This window comes from Barbus barbus (assembly GCF_936440315.1).
Source record: "Barbus barbus genome assembly, chromosome: 13".
NCBI classification, from domain to species: domain Eukaryota; kingdom Metazoa; phylum Chordata; class Actinopteri; order Cypriniformes; family Cyprinidae; genus Barbus; species Barbus barbus.
The window spans coordinates 1,709,587-1,732,505 of NC_136741.1; the positions used below are offsets into that span (position 1 = coordinate 1,709,587).

General features: G+C 36.5%; 1 protein-coding gene across 1 annotated transcript in view; it reads right to left on the reverse strand.

Annotated features, from left to right (window-relative positions):
* Positions 1-22,919, reverse strand: part of LOC306879143 (plexin-A1-like) — a 126,327-nt gene that overhangs the window by 55,141 nt on the left and 48,267 nt on the right. The window contains exons 4-8 of the mRNA XM_079431886.1: positions 14,472-14,609; positions 6,811-6,911; positions 3,490-3,613; positions 3,113-3,266; positions 1,815-1,914 (exon numbers count right to left, since the gene is read on the reverse strand). Of these exons, the coding sequence (XP_079288012.1) occupies positions 1,815-1,914; positions 3,113-3,266; positions 3,490-3,613; positions 6,811-6,911; positions 14,472-14,609 (617 nt within the window). The remainder of the gene's footprint in view (positions 1-1,814; positions 1,915-3,112; positions 3,267-3,489; positions 3,614-6,810; positions 6,912-14,471; positions 14,610-22,919) is intronic.

A 22,919-nucleotide genomic window follows, 5' to 3' on the forward strand; every position in this document is an offset into this window, starting at 1 on the left:
TCACTTAAAGCAGAGATTTCTTAAAATAAGTGGTAAGAATATAATAAATGTGACCTTATTTTTCTTCCTGACCCCTGCACCAATCCCGAGAGAGGCTTTAATCCTCATCCCGTCTGGAGTGGGGGTGATCGAGGGTGTCTCTGGTTTAAGCCCCTCACGCTGAGCTCTCTTCCCCCACAGACGGCCCATGATTTCAGGGCTTCCCTGATCAGCGATCAGCATAAACCCCCACACGCGCTGGAGGAGCGGAAATCTAACACCGGCACGCTCATTTCCTTCGTTCACATTCATTAAGATGCTGGGCTGTTCTAAAGCCTCCTACAAAAAGGACACCGAACACCTCCGATAGCCCTCATCACGGACAAACTCCATTTGGGTGAATCTCACAAAAAAGTGGGCAGCTCATATTTCTCCTTAAAAAGAAACGAGATAAGAAATGGCCAAACCATCAAGATGTCTTGCATTGCAATTTGATTGTTTTCATGAAAAGTAAGCATTTTTTCCCCAAATTCTCATTGTTATAATGCAAAATGTAACTTTGTTTTGCATAGTTATTTTCTGTCTTTTTAAGAACTTTATTTGTAAGAATGTAATTATTTGTCCATTATATAATTAGAATAATTATAATACTAATTTATATATGCATTTAATAATATTTAATATATACACACATATATATATATATATATATATACACACATATATATATATATATATATATATATATATATATATATATATATATATATATATATATATATATATACACACAAATAAATGTAAACAAAATAATTAAATATAAACAAATAAATCAATATCTTTAATTTCAATAATAATTCTCAACTATCATGTTACAATTATAATTTTTTTTTTTTTTATCAGCTAATAAAAGGTAGTATAGAAACTATTGCCCATCATACATTTTGATTGAAATCACATTTTGATGAAAATAAGAATTTAATAAAAAAATACATTAAGATTTTTTTTTTATTCTAAAGAAAAAGCAGTATATGATGAATAATAAATTGAGTGGAAGAAAATAATATTTTTAGGAGTTATGAAAATATTGCAACAAAAAAATGCCTCAAAAATAGGCTTCATTTTTAATTTGCTTATTTCTTTCTTTTGATTTTAAGATAGCTTGGAAATGTTCTTGACATGTTTTATGAAATTCACACATTTCTTATTGCTTTATTTCTTTCTCATCTACACAATTCGACAATGTCCATAATAACACTATATTATCCAAAATACAGTCCTCTAAATTGCAGTTGTGCATTTAGAGATGTGGACGCATTGAATAAAGAAGCATGCGATTATCCAATTATGATAATACTCATATGTAGTGTGTATTTTTCAAGTACACAAGCTGGTCTTATCAGAGAAGAGCAGTGTGACCTAGTTTTAAAGCTCAATGCTGATGGTGTGTGTGTGTGTGTGTATGGGAAGGTATTGTGTATCTGAGATGCTGATACTCTGAGAGAGGTGTGTGTGTGTGTGTGTTATATCTCTGGAGATAGCTTTGGGCTCATCTGTCCTGCAATAAGACACTACACAGTCCTCCCAAAAGAGTCCGGACCCATCTGGAGTGTCTTAGAAGCACACGACACACAAATTCATTGAGATGTTCAGCTGGGGGTCCCACTATCTGCAGGACTCTAACCGCAGTCTGTTTTCAAGAGAATAGCTGTCAATCAACACGCCACCGGTTGCCATGGCAACATAAATTTGACCCCACCCCCCTGAGTGGTGAGGAGCTTGTGGGTAAAACAAGAAGAGCAGAGATAAAGAGAGAGAGAGCGAGAGACACTCACGATCTGTGGATGCTGCAGTTGTAGAAGGTGAAATCCACACTGGCAAATTTCTGCCCCGTTTCCCTCGATTTCAGATACAGCTTCACCACATGAGTGTCTCCTTCAGAGGGACAAATAAAAGAGAAGAGGTTAGTAAGATCTCTGCCTCTTGATGACACTCGTGTGTAAGGAGTCTTTCCACTTAACTGTGGTAAAATCACTGAACTCTCCAGTGGCTTGTTGCTTTTACAACATCACAAACAATGCAGTGCATTAATACAGTATTGTTTAGACACAGGTTTATGTTTTCTACATAAAATGATTTGGAGTTTAATCAAGTCTACAGCTGCATCCCAATTCACATCGTTCAATTTATTACATTAAAATGTTTTGTTTTTAGATTCATACATTTAAGAAGTGTTATTGCACAACGTTCATCACCAACTAAAATTTTTAATCCATTATTTTAGTGTTATTGAGATACTATTATTGCTTGTTTTTATATTTTGAATTAGTTTTTGTTTTTCTATCCTCCATTTTCATTTTAGATAAAGTTTTAGTATTTTTTTTTGTATGTTTTTGTATTTAATTATATTTATGGTTGTATAGATTTTTATTTCAGTTTTAATTTTAGTAATTTTTCTCACTAAATGAGAAATTATGCTCCAGAAACTAGCCAAAATAAAAGTTTTTTTAAATCATTTTTCACGAATTTAATTTAATTTTATAGCAGTTAATATTTATTTAATTTCAAGTAATGAAAACACTGTTTTATGGTCTTAATTTACTATAATAACCCTGCTGTTCACTACCCAGGCACCTTCAGCTTACTGTTTTTTACTAACATACTATGATTCAGGACTAGAAATTGTAAATAATGGATATGTTGCCTTAATTTCTTAAGTTTTCTTTTCTCAAAATGTGCACTTTTGTGCTGATTCTCAAGCTCAGACAATTAAAAAAGCAGCTTTGATGCAGCATTTCAATTAATGCAATCAAACATTACAAAACCACTCAGTTTCAGTATTTTTCCTTAATGCAACCGGATCTGAGTAAGAGCTGCTTCTCAATCCCCAATCCTATTTGGGACACAATAATCCTTCAAACTACACAGGACAGATATGATATGAATTGTAATGTAGTCTATGATCTGAAAACAAAACACTGACTGAATCTCTGGAACAGACTCTGGTGTTATATAATAATCATCATATACTGATGTTCCTCATGATCTTCAAGACTCTTGGATGTAAAGGCTTCTGCTGCAGTGCTTCTAGTGAGTGCTAGTGTGTATGATCTAGCAGTGTGTGCTGACTGACTCTGCTGGCGTGTGATGGGGACGAGCTCTTTGGCTGACGGCGAGAGGCAGTAGATCCGTGATCCGTGTATTGTTCCTTCGGTCTCGGTGTAATCCTCGAAGGAACAGTCCACCCCTGCGGAAAGATCCGGGACGTTGCGGGCCTGCAGGACCAGCTGGCAGATTGATGGAGAAAACAGACAAAGTGAAAAAGCTTGGCCCACGTCCCCATAATTCATCTGCTTGTTTTTAAAATACACTCTACACGACATCTGCTGCTCCATATTGCTGCGTGTCTGCTAGCGCTCCATATACTGTACCGCTCCTCAACATCTATGGAGAAGCGACAGATACACAGCGCTGTGCATGCTGTCTCTGCTCTAATTCACACACACACACCTGGACTTCAGCCACGGTGACGGAGATGTTGTTGGGCTGGACCGTGAGCTCCACACACTGATCCACTCTGGAGGCGAATCTCTGCGGCTCGTCGGCTCTCTCACAGCGATCACGGCGAGAACAACTGAGGACAGAGAGGAATACACTTACATTTCTACAAAACCACCCTTGAGCGGTTCAGAGTGTTAATAAAGTATACTCAACAATGAGAGAAAAGTCTGTGTAAACTGAAGGGTCGTGCTCTAGTGAAGGACTTCACATTGCCATTAGAGCTGCTTATGGGCTAAACATTCATTTTCTCCACAGGGACTTCAGAAACGTTCTTCAATAAAGAGTTGCCATGAACCAAACAGACCAGCTCCCTGATGAATCATAAATTAAAATGGAATTTTAAGCAAAAAATCATATGCACCTGAGACATATATATATATAAAATGCAGGTTATTTTTGTTTCGATTTAGATTATTTTAAAAGTATTGTCTTTGCACAATAAATACATGCTTTCATGCAAATAAAAATAATAATTATAAAATAAATATAACCCATTATAAATAAAAATAATTATACAAAACTGAAAAGTTACACGTTGCACTTTATAATGAGAATTTGGGGAAAATGTTTTATCATCTGACATAATTATCATAAAATTAAAATTACAATGTAAAACATTTTAACAGGTTAAAAAAATACACAATACAATTATTATAAAACATAAGTATGCAATTTGTTTTAAGACTAATGCAAATTATATATGTATAATCTTAGAAATGCATAAAACAAATATAACTATTGTTGATATGGATTACTATATTAAAGTAAATGTATTTATTGACTTAATTAGGAGAGATTTGCTGCGTCCCAATTGGCATACTATCCGTCCTAAATAGTATTCAAAAGTAGAATTAGTAATTAGTATTAGTATTAATCAGACCCAAATCGTAGTATGTTTAAAAAGAGTATGCCAAAGATTCCCGGATGGTCTACTTTTGGCAGAAATTCGAAGTACAGATCGATGCACACTCTAATATTCAATTAGGATTCAATTAGGACTACAAACACACATAAAAAGTGTTTAAAAACTACAAACATGGCGGTTATGCGAGCCCGACAGACAGGTAGAGAAAGGGGTTTGAGTGATAAACAATGTCTAACCTGTTTAAAAAATATTTATTTAATGTTATCCACGTTATATTTCATCTGCAGCAACATTGTGAACTTTTATTATGATACGTTTGGTCATTAACTTTTAAATGCATCATTATGCAAACATATGAAGAGAGTTCTCCGCATGATAGACCGCGACTGGCAGATCAATGTGCCTCTTATTTCTCTCTAATACAGTAGGAAATGAAATTAACTGAAATATGGATGTTAGCTTTGACAAGATGACTGACGGTGCAGTTTAAATGATGACAGAATGCATGTAAGGAAGCAACAGAGCATCTGTTAAAGACATAATAATGACGAAGTAGTATGTCCCAAAGCTTGCCTACTATTCTGCTACATAATCAAAAGTATGCACTTTTTCTTCACCAAAAAATCCATACTTTTAGGGCATAGTATACGTAGGCAAATTGGGATTCAGCAATTAGGTCATTTGCAATGACTTTTTTAAGGAAGTGGGCGGTCCATATTTATCATCACCATGGTAACAGTGACTCTGATTGGTGGATCTCTTTTCTGGATGACGAGTAGTTCAGTTTTTTACTGGGAATTTGAAACTAAACATGTTTTAATGATGATATGAAATCACATCAACTTCTAGTCACATATAATCATCACTTTGTGACCTCAGTGTTCAGCCTTACAGTTTATGTTATTGTTCTCTCTCTATGGAGAAAATAAAAGGGATTTTTACATCTGGAAGCTGACTTTTGCGCTCCTCTGGCACTTGTTGTAGATGTAACATGGGAAAACCATTTAAACTGGTCGCAAAACTGCTGCTTTGTGGGTAAACTTGTGGCAAACTTGTGGCACAGGGCTATTTACTGCTAATGTTTGCCAGAAGGTTTCGAGGAACATTATAGTTTTCCTGAGACGCTGATGCTGGTGTTTGCTGGAACGCGAGCCGAGCGCTCAGACATGAACACACAGACCTCACCGATCCCTGAAGGGCAAATCAGACATCTAAAGATAAAGCTGACATCTCAATCTTCAGGGATTACAACTGAATGTGACTGTTATTGCAGAAGAGAGGATGATGGGAGTCTTTTTGGGCTTTTAATTATTTTTTAAGCACAGTTCAGGTCTGAATTCCTGCTGTTTCTCCCGTGAGTGAGATCAGATGAGCCTCGATGAACCATAATGAATATTTCTACGTCTTTATTCTGTAGCCTGAGGAAGCGTTTGATGAACTGATGTGACAGAACACGGTAGATGGTGGTAAACCACATGCAAACACACAGATGCTCAGAAAACAAGCCCAGGGTGACAAATTAAGAGTTTTAACCCTTTAAAACCGGACACGTGAAATAATAGTTCTGAGCTTTTTTTTAATGGAAAAGTTTATTAAACTTAAAATAATTGTATTTATTTAATTGCTTATTTGTTTATTATTATTACTTTTATTATTTTTAGCATCACATTTGATCCATCAGGCTTTTATGGCTCATAGGATGAGAATATGAAGGAAGACTCAAACTGAGCAAAACTTTGCAATTTGGTGCAGAAGCTATTTATATGATTCAATTCTGATGCTTTTAATGTAAATCAATGACATCAATGAGAACAGCATAACAGATAAATATCAGTCATTACTCTATATCTCCAATAATATGTCTTAGTAAGATGAGATTTAATCGTTTAGTTTGAGGAACAAAACACAATGCAATGCAACACAATGATGATTGAGAGATGAACAAACAAACAAAAGCCTGATGATCACATCTGATATTTCAAAAAAATAATTCATGGATAATCAAGTAAAACTAAGCTGCTTCAGTCCAGTAAGTGTTCATCTGGACAACAATATCAAAGTTATTCTTATGTTTATTGATAAAAATCAGTACAGATTTGACAGCCAAAAGACACGTGAAGCACGAGCTGAAGGAGGACTTTAGTACATTTAACTCGCTTACGTTTAAACGATCAGTCAGATGACAGAAGGCATGGAGTGGATTGTGTGCAGGTTTAACTGTAACGTTTTGATCATGTCGGTCATTTAGAGGCCTTAGAAATTTGTAAATCAAATATGATACAGCAGGCTTATATTCAACTTCATCACATCTGTCAAATTACACCTAAAGTTCAGACTGATTAAAGGAAACGTGTGTTATGAAGATATCGGTGTGTGTGTGTGTGTGTGTGTGTGTGTTTGCTTACATGTTGTGAAGGACACACCAGCCGCAGTGAGGGTCTCTGGAGCTCAGACATTCAGAGCAGCTGCTGTACTGAGAACAGCGCTCCACCGGCACTCGCGTCACCTGCACAAACACACACACACACAAACAGTCAAACTGAGAAACAGTACAGGTGTGTGTGCGCATATGGAAATCACAGAATCAGCTTATCACACGCTGCACAATCTGACTGTTACCACAGAGATCAGCGTTTGATTGACAGGAACCCTGAAGCCATCCTGCTGAAAACAGAATAACATCAGTGTGTGTGTGTGTGTTTGTGTTTGTGACAAACGAGGACGTACATTTGTATAATGACACAGGTATGACATAGGTATTACAAGGAGAAGGTGACTTATGAGGACATTCCCCCATATCCCTATTTTTCAAAAATCATACAGAATGAGTTTTTTGGGGGGTATTTTGAGAAAGTAAAAATGCAGAAAGTTTCCTGTAAGCAGTAGGTTTAGGGTGATAGAAAATACGTTTTGTACAGTATAAAAACCATTACGTCTATGGAATGTCTCCGCAATTCACTAAACAAAAGTGTGTGTGTGTGTGTGTGTGTGTGTGTGTGTGCGTGCGTGTGGAGAGATGGAAGGAAGGAAAAGAGGAAGGGCACAAGAACAGAAAAGAACAGAAAAAACAGCAAGTATGCTCGAAAAAAAGGAAGTTAAACAGTAAAGAACGAGTGAAAAAGAAAGGTTAAACTATAAAATACAACAATTAGAAAACTGTTGAATGAAAACAAGAAGTAAAATGTTGAAGTAAAACAAAGTAAAAAATAAAGTGAAAGTGTAAAATAAAAATTTAATTATGAAAGTACAAAAATGTATGAATGTAAACAGAATGAAACCGAACAACAAAAGAAAAGAAAGAATGGAAGTACAAAGTGCAAAAAGCATAAAGAAGAATGTGAACAAAACGTTTCTAGAAAATAATATAGAAAAGAAAATAAATAAAATAAATGAAAGAACGAACTAAAATGTAAAAAAAAAAGTGAAAAAAGAGTGAAATAATGAATAAAAAATGAATTAAATTATAATACAAAAACAGGAAAATGCGAACAAAGTATGAAAAACAAAAAGAATGAGTGGAAGTATAAAATAATATGCAAAAGCATAAAAAATGAAATGAAAATGAACAAATGAAAGTATGCATGAACTACAGTGTGAGAGAAAAACAACCAGCAAAGACAAAGTTCATCAGGTCACGTGTGTCAGATGATAATAACTGTATAAAATCACATCTGAAGGCATATAATAAACACAGAATGCATGATGGGAAATACCAGCCTATAAATCCACCCTAACAACACACACACACACACACAGAGAGAGAGAGAGTCAGTCAGGTGTGAGCAGTCGTTCACTGAGGACTATCAGCTTAGAGTGAGAAACAGTGATGGAGGGATGAAAACTAGCAGAGAGGAAGAACAGATGGTAAGATGGTGAGGATGACGAGGTCAGGTGTGTGTGTGTGTGTGTGTGTCTGACTGTGTTTTTGTGACAAATGAGGACATAAATGTGTATAATGACACAGGTATGACATAGGTATTACAAGGTGAAGGTGACTTATGAGGACATTACCCCATGTCCCCATTTTTCAAAACGCTTATAAATCATACAAAGTGTGTGTGTGTGTGTGTGTGTGGGGGGGGGGGGGCAGAAATGCACAGTCTCCTGTGAGGGCTAAGTTTAGGTGTAGGGCAATAGCACATACAGTTTGTGCAGTGTAAAAACCATTACGCCTATGGGATGTCCCCACCTTTCACAAAAACAAGCGTGTGTGTGTGTGTGTGTGTGTGTGTTTAGGGCACAGGAGCCGCTCTGTGAAACTAGTTGACCATATGCAACCTGTCAGTGTGTGTGAAAATATACAGCATAAGAGAACAAAGAAAATGAACATGCAATAAAGGCAACACCGCTTGACACGAGTTCAATATTAATTTGTCATTTCAATATATGGTGAAACCCATCATGTAACACACACACGCTCGTGAGCAGCCGCCAACACCGTTCATCTGATATTCAGTTTGTTAAACTGCAGCCTGCAGCCAAAATAGACGCAAATGAATTCAAGATAAATGACACACACACACAACACCTGATAACAGTGCGAGTCAAAACACACACATTCTGAGAGATGAGGGAAAAACTCAGAGCCTCAGGCGTCAAACGTCAATCAAATATGTGACACGATGATGATCTCTACATGATCGGGTGATCTCTACATCAGCCTCTACATCTCACACAAAACTAATTCAGGAGATGTGGGAAATGATTGTGTTACAGTGAATAACTGTGCTGTTACAGTCAAAGGTTTTCATCATAAAACATACAAAACATAATATATGTTTGGAAATAAACGAATAAATAGTTTTTATATTTAGCTTTTTTTACTTATTCATCAAGGATACATTAAAATGATCAAAAGTGACAGTAAAGACATTTATAATATTAGAAAAAAATATATTTCATGCATATTTCTGCAGCACAACTGTTTATAACATTGATAATAATCAGAAATGTAAAAAGTAATACCGTACATTTTATTAATCCCAAATATTGAATGTAGTGTATATTTTGCTATAAACGTGAACACAAATATTTTGTTTTTATAGAAATTGACTGCAACATTTATAGTTTTGTACTACAGGTGCATCTCAAAAAAATTTAATATCGTGAAAAAGTTCATTTTTTTCTTGTAACTTATTTCAAAAAGTGAAACTTTCATATATTTTAGATTCATTACATGTAAAGTAAAACATTTCAAGTTTTTTTGTTTTAATTTTGATGATTAGAGCTTACAACTCATGAAAGTCAAAAATCTGTATCTCAAAATATTAAAATATTTACATTTGAGTTTTAATTAATGACCATCCCTACAGAATAAATTCTGGGTATCTCTTGTTCTTTGAAACCACAATAATGGAGAAGACTGCTGACTTGGCAATGATCCAGAAGACAATCATTGACGCCCTCCACAAAGAGGGTAAGCCACAGAGTGCTGTATCAAAGCATATTAAATGCAAAGTTGACCGGAAGGAAGAATTTGGGTAGGAAAAGGTGCACAAGCAACAGGGATGACTGCAAGCTTGAGAATACTGTCAAGCAAAGCTGACTCAAACACTTGTGAGAGCTTCACGAGGAGTGGACTGAAGCTGGAGTCAGTGCATCAAGAGTCACAAGAGTCCAGTGTGGAGTTTCTGAAGTCAGAGATGATTTGGGCTGCCGTGACGTCTGCTGGTGTTGGTCCATTGTGTTTTATCAAGTCCAAAGTCAATGTACCCATCTACCAGGAGATTTTAGAGCACTTTATGCTTCCATCTGCTGACAAGCTTTATGGAGATGCTGATTTTCTTTTCCAGCAGGACTTTAGCACCTGCTCACACTGCCAAAACCACTTCCAAGTGATTTGTTCACCATGATATTACTGTGCTTGATTGGCCAGTCAACATGCCTGACCTGAATCCCATATGAAATCTATTTCTGGGATATTTTGGAAAATCTGTGGTTTTTTCAAGAGAAAGATGAGAAACAGTCAATCCAACAATACAGACGAGCTAAAGGCTCAATAGTGCCTCAGCAGAGCCACAGGCTGATCACACCTCACTGATGCTGGAGTTTAGGAGCTAAAGGAGCCCCGACCAAGTATTGAGGGCATAAATGAACATACTTTAAAGAACTTGAACTTTTCTGTTTTGCAAATCCTTTTTTTGATTGATCTTTTAATATTTTGAGATACTGATTTTTGACTTTCATGAGTTGTAATCTCTAATCATCAAAATTAAAACAAAAAAAACTGTTGAAATGTTTTACTTTACATGTAATGAATCTAAAATATATGAAAGTTTCACTTTTTGAAATAAGTTACAAGAAAACATGAACTTTTTCACGATATTCTAATTGTTTGAGATGCACCTGTATATTGTGGCTTTTGATTCAACTACAATTTGCAATTCTTTATGGGAGGAAGACGTTTGTTCTGTCACAAAGGAATTAAAATTTTAAATGATAACTTATCGTTTTTTTTCATGTTTTTTGGTTTTTTTTCCTTGATTGGTTTAATTGGTCCATTTAAACTAACATTGATCCAGTGTGAAAGCTGTGTGTGCAGAAATGAGAGAAAACTTTCTCTCTTCCATTACTGTCAATGTGTTTTAGTAAAAACATCTCAACCAATCAAGAGGCTTTTAATACAGCCTCTACACACACACACGATCGATACTGAACCACACACACACACAGCTGAAGTTCTTAATTGCAGTAAGACTGGATGATTCACTCGCTGCTGATATGAAGGATTATGGGATTAACTTTGCTCCAGATGATCAATGATTCGATTAGATAGAACAAAAAGGTTAAGACTTTAAAACACATGAGCTTAAACACACACACTCCTGTGCATCCATGTCATAATCTCCATCCCAGCACCTCTTTATTAAAGCACAACTCTTTCATTCAAGACGAATCCTCTTTTTAAGAGCCAACATTCCACACTTTTGTCTTTTATTTCATTCCTCATTTATAATGTCAGTCAAGGTCTTTCGCTAATGGACCTTTAAGACTTCTATATGCAAATGACTCTGATTTGCTAACCTCCACATATATAAATATGGGTGATCATATATTAATGAGCTGTGATGTCATCACCATGGCGACAGGTTGTTTTTGGCGCCTAGTTTAAGCTGCAGTAACTGAGGAGAGAGTTTGATATCCGCTCGAGCATCATCCAGATGTGTCTATCATCTGGTTTCATCTGGAGAGCATCCTATCGTGTGGTGGTTCGCCCGGGGGCCGAGCGCAGCGGCCGGGCGAGAGGAGACAGGCTATCAAACACTTTTTAATTAAGTGCTGGAGAACAAGGGGCCAATGCTAAATTACTCTGTCAGGGCTTTAAATGGAGCTTGTGCTTTTGCCGAGCGGCTCCTCAGACTCTCAGCCAGCCGTTTTCATTATTCTGCGAAGAAAAGTGAAGGAACGGGAAAAATAGAAACTGACAGGGAACAAAGAACGACTTTGAGTATTTTGCAGGCATATTCTTAAGGAAGACACCATTATATTTGTCACTGTTGTCTCAAACACGCACATAAAATGTCAAAATCATAAAAAAAAAAAAAAGTCCTTTAAAGTGGCAGTGTGATATTTCTGCTTTTCTAGCATCACCAAACAGAAGTGCAGAAATGAGTTTCTCCATCTAATCATGCCCTCCGTCTCTCATTGGCCAGTTAAACTGATAGCCCCGCCCCAAACTCACATGATGAACCAATGAGAATTAGGAGTCAGCTTTATAATCATTCACAGAATGTGAGACAAACATGGAAAATTAAGAGCACAGCAACACATATATAATATATTACATCATTATTGGGGAAGTCATGGCCTAATGGTTAGAGAGTCGGACTCGTAATCGAAAGGTTGCGGGTTCGAGTCCCCGGCCGGCAGGGATTGTAGGTGGGGGGAGTGAATGTACAGCGCTCTCTCCACCCTCAATACCACGACTGAGGTGCCCTTGAGCAAGACACCGAACCCCCAACTGCTCCCCGGGCGCTGCAGCATAAATGCTGCCCACTGCTCCGGGTGTGTGTTCACGGTGTGTGTGTGTGTGTGTGTGTGTGTGTGCATTTGTTCACTACTCACTGCTGTGTGTGTGCACTTGGATGGGTTAAACGCAGAGCACCAATTTCGAGTATGGGTCACCATACTTGACAATATGTCACGACTTTACTTTACTTTACTTTACATCAAAGCATATTAACATATAATATCATGAGTTTGTGATAATTATTATTGATTATGTGTCCAGCCATGATGTTTTATCTGTGAATGTTCAACAGCAGATCGATGGAGTCTCATGTGATGTATAGAGCAGATACACACACACATATGTGTGTGTGTGTGTGTGTGTGTGTGTGTACGTATATACACTAACACATCAATAATCAGATAAGATGACACTGTAATGTATATCTCATTGATCTCTCACTGTATATCCTACATGTGTGAGAGACTTAACTTTAAACTCTATAACACACTCATGGGTGGCTGTTGGTATTGCTGGGTATTACAATCACCTCATGATCTGATAAACATTATGATGCATCATGATTCAAAACTGCAATGCATGATTATATCATAATAGCAACAAGACTGAAACTACATCAAACGAATGATAATGAGAACATGTTGCAACATAAGACAGTATCTCACTGCACAACAGAAACTCCCCATCACAGCTTTGCTGTTTAACCCTCCATCTGTGTTCGGGTGAACTTGACCAACGTTTCTTGAAATTTTGTGACTTTTCCTGATGAATGCACGATGGTTCAATGTGTTTTGAAAAGGCTGAGCACATTTTGATGACTAAGACAGTGTTCGAGGTCAAACTGACTCCCACTGCTTTCCATACAACTCATCAAAACTCAACACCAAAACACTTTATAATAAGGCATTTAACATTAGTTAATGCATTAACTAACAATGAGAAAGACACGTTAAGAGAATCTATTAATCTTTTATAACATTTGTTCATCAAAATAAGTACACTGTCAGTTCTTATTTGCTCAAGTCCATTACATATTAATAGATATAAAAACACTAGCGTTCTGAATTAATCTTGAGCTAACAGTACTGTTTTCTTTTTATTTATTAATAAAAAACATTGGGTGTTCTCTATTCTTTTTCTACTCCATCTACTTTTCATTCTTTTTATTTGTTATAAAAACACCTTGTTAAGTGTACTGCGTTAGACAGTCATCCAAGAAATTACATTTTTTGGGGAAAACCTTCCAGGATTTTTCTCCATATAGTGGACTTCAATGGTGGCCAATGATTTGAAAGTCCAAAATGCAGTTTCAATGCAGCTTCAAAGAGCTCTACACGATCCCAGCTGAGGAATAAGGGCCTTATCTAGCAAAACAATTGGTCATTTTCTTTAAAAATATTATTGTATATACACTTTTTAACCACAAATGCTCAGCTAGCATTAGCTCTGCGATGCACATCTTTATTAGGTTATATTGGAAAGGTCACACATGACATAGGTGCAAGTACCTACCCAGAGTTTACAAAGCGAACATATGAAAAAAAAAGTCACTGCCCTTTACAAAAAACGTACTTTAAAGTTCGAGGAGAAAATTAGATGGAGTTTTTAACTGAAGTACAGAGACGAAGAACTAACCGTGTGTGATTTTTCCAACAGGATTACGTAATGTGTGAAGACGCGCATCGCAGAGCTAGAGCAAGCCCAGCATTTGTGGTTAAAAAGTCGATAAATATTCTTTTTTTTTTCAGAAAATCACTGATAGTTTTGCTAGATAAGACCCTTATTTCTCAGCTGGGATCGTGTAGAGCCCTTTGAAGCTGCACTGAAACTGCATTTTAGACTTTCAAATCATTGGCCACCATTATATAGAGAAAAATATTATATATATATATATAGGAATCTTGGATGACATGGGGGTGAGTGAATTATCAGGAAATGTTTTATTCTGGAAGTGATCTTATCCTTTAAGTTTTATTTTATTTTTATATATAGACTTTCATTAAGACCCTAAAGAATCATGTCAAATGTGTGTAAAATGGGCATCCGATGACCCCTTTAAAGCCAGCACTGTGGAGTGTGTGATGTCTGTGTGCTCACCTGTCTGTCGGTGAGCGTGTAGATGAACTGCAGGTCTGGGCTGAACAGCGTGTCCCGCAGCACCGAACTGCCCTCACTCACCAGGACGCTCTCGTACAGCAGCGCCGGCCGGGACGGACTCACCGAATTAATCAAAATCTGACAAAACACAAGCCACAGCAAGACCATTAACATCTCATTAATATCCCATAACACCAGATCAAATGCTTTCATCATGTGAGAACACAAACATCATTACAGTAATGCCATCAGAGCGTCAGGACAACAAACGCAGGCTAATCGCTACGAATATAATCATCTGTCTGTGTCTCTCTCAGGAGAGAATCAAGAGTGTTTCCATCCCTACACCGCCAGGATCAAATCCCTCATTCGCCATCAATCTCTCCACACGAATACAAGAGGATTAGATACATTAGCTACTAATTGAATCATACAATGAAGACAGACACTGACAGCACATTCATACAGGCTTAATGCACACAATCCTCACTACACATACTGACTACAACTGAAAATCTTCATACAGCCGTTCACAAAGGTCATCTGAAATCACTGCTCTCCATGAAATGTCAAAGCATTTCCCCATTATTAATCATTACGATTAATTCAAACTGCAAACTCAAAATCAATTAGCACTCTTGACCTTTGCAAGCAGAGACAAGAATAGAAGAACATTTAGCAAAAACCAAGAAATTTGGACCAAAACTTTAGTTAAAGAGATCCTTAAGCAGATTAAATTTGAAGATAATTAGCAGAATAAGCATGAGAACAGTCATAACTGAAAATGCTGCTTTCAATCATACAAATAAATTGCATTTAAATAAATAAATAAATTGCAATAGACCTATTTCACACACCTGTTCAAAAGTTTGAGGTCAGCAAGATTTAAAAAAAAATAAAAAATTATACTTTTATTTAGCAAGGATGAATTGAATTAAATCAAACGTGACAGTAAAGACATTTATAATGTTACAAAAGATTTCGGTTTTAAATAATTGCTGTTATTTTGAGCTTTCTTTGAATCAAATAATCCTGAAAAATAAAATGCATCACAGTTTCCACAAAAATATAAAGTACACAAGTGTTATCAACATTGATAATAATCAGAAATGTTTGTTGAGCAGTAAATCAGTATATTATTATGATTTCTGAAGATCATGTGACCCTGAAGACTGGAGAAATGATGCTGAAAATACAGCTGTGCATCACAGGAATAAATTACAGTTTAACAGATATTCACATAGAAAATAGCTATTTAAAACTGTAATAATATTAAACAATTTTACAGTTTTTCTTGTATTTTTAATCAAATAAATGCAGCCTTGGTGAGCAGAAGAGAATTTGATTAAAAACTCACCAAAACGTCTCTATTTGTGATCTCCAGAAGAAACACAGTCACAAAGGTTTGCATCGACACACGAGTGAATGATGACAGATTTTCATTCAGATACCGTGAGCATATATGAGTGTATGAATGTAATGAGACCCGGGGGAAGTATATATTACTATTATGTAAATATGATTTGGTGAGGGGAAGGGGACTTTTCTTGCGTGTTGAACACATCCATCACTTCTATTGCTCTCAATAAACATGCGCCATTAACTGAGCAACATCTCTGACGGTGACTCAGTAATCGCTCTCCTGCGAACGCGCTTCAGCTAACCGGATATGAGGATAGAGTATCTGCAATGCACTGAGCCTGTTAATATAGCAACATTTCATCTCAAACCACATAAAATCACTTACACACACTGAGCATACATGAATGAGCAATACACACATCAAATTGAGTTTTATTGCCATTACAGAGCCAATGCAAGGAAGATATTAAAATAAGCCACCTGGGATCATGCTGCAACACACCAGTGTTATTTTAGTGTCTTTGAGATATTATAGTAGCTTTTATTAATATTTTGAATTAGTTTATATTATATATATATATATATAAAAGTAAAAGTTTTAGTATTTTTGTTGTTTTTCTTTATGCACATATACAGTGCCCTCCATAAGTATAGGAACAGTAAAGATAAAATTGCTCTGTTGGCTGTGGAGTCAAGACATTTGGAAATATGATTAAAAGATGAATATGAGACAAAACTACAGAATGTCACATTTTATTATTGGGTGATTCAACACACAGATGTTTTACCAGCTAAGACGTTCAGCACTTTTAGAGTTTGTTTTTCTTTAAATACCTCTATATAGTTTTTATAATTTTTTTATTTCAGTTTTTATTTTATTTCAAAATGTTTTATGGTTTTAATTTTAGTTAACTATAATAACCCTGCAACACACAACACAAGGAAATGACAATAACCTTAAACAATACAATGATTAGGTGCAATAAATGCAATATAACTCAATACATTCAAAATTACGATTTCATTAATAATTCAAGACTTCTTTAAAACAAAAAACATCAAGCATCAAGTGCTCTTAGGACATTTCCTGAAATGTCTAATCAATATTTGCATGTTCATCTGGTAGCGCTAACCTTGAGCGTTTAACATGTGTTTATATGCATAAGAGAGAATCTGATGGTTTCCAGATGATGCTCACTTTCACAGACGTGACACTGATGTATGTGTGCTTATCAGGACGACAGGAAGTCAAATAAACACAAGACAGGAAGAGAAGCACACCAGTCTCTGCTCTAGACGTGAATTCATGAGAACACTACAGGCTTATTATTGTTAACTAAAACCATAAAAAACATTTTCACTTCTTGAAATAGAATGAACATTGACTGAAATAAAGTATTTATTTTAATTTAAGTACTAAAATTATATTTAAAAAAAACTTAAGAACCTTATAGACATCTACAAAATTGGGGGGGGGGGGGGTGAAAAAATGACAAACAAAAAATTTACTAAAACTTTACCTTAAATGAAAGCAGAAAATAAAATATTAACAAAAACTAAAGCAGTATATCAATGATACTGAAATGTTAGATGCAAAGGTCAGTGTTTCCCAGCTGGTGTCATGTGTTTATGCTCCTGACAGTCACACAGGTTATAGATTTTAGGGTTTAAACCACAAGTGCATGAGAAGAGGAGCTGCTCAATCTGGTGCTTTTCTTCCAGATGAGGCTCTTTTGTGTCAGTCTGAACCGGGTGAGGATAGCAACAGTAAATACTGCATGCAACATCACCCATTTCAGATGAACGCTCCTCTAAATGTCACATAAAACGCTGAACCGTGGGTCTGGCAATCTGTTCTTAAATGAGCAACTCTTGGCGATAGAGACATGCAAAGTGCACCAGACTTCAGGCCTGAACTCATGCAGTGCTGGTGAACTGATGTGAGGTCTTGACTGGATGTGATGTTGGTGTGGCGATACTAATGGCTGTATTTGTGAGCATGGCTGTGATCTCTGAGCAGAGGCTCATGCTGAACATCCTCCACTGAGTTTGATGAACGGCGTCAAGCGCAGCTGATTTCACTCACACTGTGATGCTGCTGATGCTGTTTCATGTTTCACAGTGACTGCAGACATCATGTGATTCACTTTACACATGCGTGGACGAAATTTAACATGTTCAGCTGCACGTAAACTCTCATGAAATATTAATCAAACTAGAACAGAAACAAAAACACACGCGAAGCCAAACTATCTGTGAACGACTCGTTTACACAGTCTAGAGTTGCTGCATGATAAACACACACACACACACACACACACATACACACACACACACACACACAGTAAACGATGCAGATATACTGTGGCAAAAACATTAAACACACACACCCAGCACACATATACCAGACACCCACCAGAGACACAAATAACACAAACACAAGAAGTGTGTGGGTGGGTGTAAAGACTTGCGCATTATATGAATGTGGCATCAAATATAGTTTGAAGTTGAACTGTTGGTCCTGGGTTACCCAGTTATGCTTTGTGGAAAAAATTGTTTCATGCACAAATATACCAGACACCCACCAGAGACACAAATAACACAAACACAGGAAGAGTGTGTATGTGTGTGTGTGTGTGTGTGTGTGTGTGTGGGTGTAAAGACTTGTGCATTATGTGAATGTGGCGTCAAATATAGTTTGAAGGTGAACTGTTGGTCCTGGGTTACTCAGTTATGCTTTGTGGACAAAATTGTTTCCTGAAATTAATTACTTCTGTCTAAAGCAGCCCTTTACATAAAAATAATTCAATTAAGTAAATGATTTATAAAGATTTTTTAGGGGATGTTGCATTATAACCAATAATAATTATCATATTATGGTTCCGATCGGGCGAAAAACCTAGGACTAGTTCGCAAAAGTAGGTTTGTGATATAGGTCAATTTTACGGGAAAACGGTGCGTCGTAGAGCAAAATATTGTTTGTGCATATATTGCATATATTGTTTGTGCTAACCCAAGGATCGCAAAGATGTAAAGTGTTTGAGTCTACGACAAACGGTTTACGAGCTATGGCCAAAAATATCTGAAAATTTAGTTTTTTTGCGATTTAAATCATTTTGGGACGAGCCTGTATCTGACAAGAAGGCCGGACTACTACCATCTGATCAAGTTTCAGCTCTCTAGGCCTTACGGTTTGGGCTGCACGGTCAGTTTTAGGGAATAATACTAATATAAAAAAATCCTAACAAATACAATAGGGTTTCAGCACTGCGTGCTCGAACCACTAATAATTATTAATTATTAATCCTAACCATTTTCTTTAAAGATCTAGTCCAGTCTAGTCATTATAATTAACTTAATAAAAACAATAGTATAAAACATGATACAAACAAACAAATGAATACATTTTCTTCTTTAAATAAGTTGTAGATTTGTACATTTTTAAAAGTTAAAATGAGTTTTCGTTGAACATTTGTGTTTGTTACAGTCTAGTCATTATGCTTAACTTCATAAATAGTTTTTATTGATTCTAAAAGTTCTCTTAAAATATTTGTCTATGGTATGTGCTAATTTGGCTAATGTGTGTGTGTGTGTGTGTGTGTGTGTGTGTGTGTGTGTGTAATCTGCAGTCACTAGAGGACTGGTCTTCCTCAGGGAGAAGCAGGCGATTACCAAAGCACCGATGCCCAAAATTAGTGTTTAAGGAAGCCAGACGTAATTAAACCATGAGATATTCCACTTCCTGTCCCCTGATATTACTGCGGTGTCCACCCACACACGTCCACACAACATCTGAAAGAATCAGAGACTATTTAAGAGTCCCAAACAATGCTGGAGCCTGACACTGCCATCAGTCAGCTGCCCAAAGTTAGAGATCTACCCAGCCTGTTCCTCTTTAATTCAACACAAGCAGAAAACCCTCCAGAGCAAGAGTGAGAGAAAAACATCTTCACTATTTAAACATTAAAGTGAATCATTGCTCATTTGAATTAAATCAAATATATATAACAACATCACAAAACTAACAAAAATATTAATGAAACTAATAAAAACTAAACTGAATTTCTTAGCAAATTTGAAAACGATATTAAAATAAAACAAATTTAAAAATTCAAAACTATAATAACCTTGCTAATCATATTTGCAAATGTCTCGACTCCGCAGCCAACAGAGCAATTTTGTCTTTACTGGTCCGATACTTATGGAGGGCACTGTACATATAAAGCACTTCAAGTGCTGTACAGTTGAAAAAAGACAATATGGATAACGTGACACCACTATTAAGCTACTCCTAAATATTATGTAGAAACTTACATTTTCTGTAAAGCTCCTTTGCAATGATTTGTATCGTGAAATGATCGCTATACAAATAAACTTGAATTGAATATGAATCACATATATATATGAAAAATGAGAAACGAAAATATTAATTACAATTTAAAAATGCATAAATAAAACATGAATCTGCTCAAACCTGACTGTCAAGCAGCAAGGGCTTTACAAATTTGGAAAAAAAGGGGTTTTAAAAATGTTTACAGAAGCATAGGATCTCTCTCTAAATTATATTTCTTTACAAATAAATAATATATACTATAAATAAATATAAATATATTATAAAAGTAATATTTAAATAAAAAATAATATAACTTTAAATCTATATAATCTAATCAAATTGAATGAAAATATTAAAAAATGTAATCTAAATGACTAGTGAATTCACAGTCAAACCGCTGTAAAGAAAACACAACCCGTCTCAGTAACACTGAGTGTACAGTAACGTGTGGAGCAACAGGACACACACACAGGGGTGCTCAGCTGTGGCATGTGGCAGTGGTGTGCTGACAGCTGGGTGGTCGCCAGGCAACCAGTGGGAAACAGATGCTGCAGCTGCGGTCTGGCCTGTTGCCTCGGTAACAGCGAGGGCATCGACCCCTGGATGCGCTGAACTCACAGCGAGTGTTTAGAGCTTCAGAGCGACCGCAAGACAACGCCAGCACCGTCAATTAAGAGTGAAGTGTGTATCGATCCGCACCCGTGTGTGTGTGTGTGTGTGTGTGTGTGTGTGTGTGTGTGTGTGTGTGTGTGTGTGAGAGAGAGAGTAATTAACAGAGCTCAAGGGGTGTCAAGAAGGAAGTTCTTGGGGTCAAACAGGAAGTGAACAACATTTGAATGAAGGCAGAGAAGTTCAGCCGCTCTGTGTTTTACGACTGCACTCATCAAATTACACTCATTAGATGATGAAAAATATATTCTACTGCCAAGAGATGTTAGATCTGAGTCACATTCCTTCTCTGGTCTATAACAAATAAACATTATTTTGACCATCTCAACATTTTGAAATCTTGCCTAAATAACGCGGTACCACAGTAATGCCAGACAAGACCAATTAAACGAGTAATGAACGAATCCACAATTAATTAATGAATGAATCGTAAGCAATGCTCTTCTTCAAATAACATGTGAACTGAACGTAAACAATTTTGAATAGACTATAAAATAAAAGCAAATAAACAACTAAATAATGAAATTAATTTCAGCTGTTTTCATGATTGATTCTATGGACTATACCGTGTCTCAAATTACCATGGTATTACCATCTGATGCCATCACCACAGCACATTTCTGTGTATAAACAGCTCTTCCTTAAGGAACCGATGGAAACAATAGAACTTCATGATCTGGGAAAAGGAGTGTCTGCCAGAGAAAACCACTGGCACATAAAACGCCTTTAAAGTCGTGGCAGAGATCTGAACAAAGGTTTCAGGGGCCAGGATAGCCCATCACACACACACACACACACACACACACACACACACACACACACACACTCACAGGAGGACAGGAAGGAGCAGCAGTGGCTCATAACATACAGGAAGATGTAAATTCACTTCCACAGGTGTTCAGCACATTTCCTCTTTCAGCATTCCTCAAAGCCCTGCGCCTGCGTCTGCTCCACCGTCACAAACACACCAAATCATTCACCGCTCATGCTCCTCATCAATTACATTAAATAAATGGTGAAAAAAAAAAAACTTTAAAGTAAAACTAAATAGGAAAAATATCACTAAATATTGACCCTAATTGACAAATTTCATTCTTTGCAATTTTGCTCTGTACAAAACAAAAAGCAAAGCAAAACAAAAAAACAAGAAATAAAATAAAATAAAGGGTATCATAAGTTAACCTATCATTATTAAAACTAACTAAATATTGAAAAAAATAAAAATAAATTATATTGGCAAAATACTATACTGATACTAACAAAATTGTCAAATCATAGCACCAGGACCATTTGCTTTCTTTATAGACAGCATTAAAGCTTCAGAGATGTGCTCCTGATGCACATCAATAGTGACACTGGAAATAAATACAGTCAAACCTCTCATGTGCTTCACGTGTGTGTCATTTATGGGCCTCTATGCTGTCTATGTAGGGAACATACAGTGTCTTCTCATATCTCCCTCTGTTTTGAGATGCTACTAACTGTGAATGATCAAGTAAAGTGTGTGTGGGGATGTGTATATGTGTGTGTGTGTGTGTGTCTAATCCAACAGGTTGCTATGGTAACTCCTCTTGAAGCGTTAAGCGCTGATCGCTGCAGAACACGGCCAATGAACATCAATCAATCAAAATGATTAGCTGGCGTACAGCAGAAGATCACAGCTAATACACACCACAATTACACAGCAGAAACGACCCTGAGTGACAGAGCAATTACTGACCAACACACACACACACACACACACACAGAGACAGTTTTGTGCATTAGAGCACATATTTAAACACTTTGACCAACATTAATCAGACAATATTCAGAGAGCACTGCATTGGTAACACAGGCAGATACAGTAAATATGATACAATAAAGACACAGAGTGCTATTTTGTGTCCTCCGGGGTTTCATAGCGCTTTCCTAATAAGACATCCGTCTCCTGGCAACAGTTTCTATTAACTAATTAACAGCCTAAATGAGGACATGCTTATTTTTGGCATCAGCGCACATGCAAAAGATTAAAGGGATGCTTCACCCAAAAACGTAATCCTGTCATCATTTACTCACCTGCATGTTGATGCATGTTTGTGCCT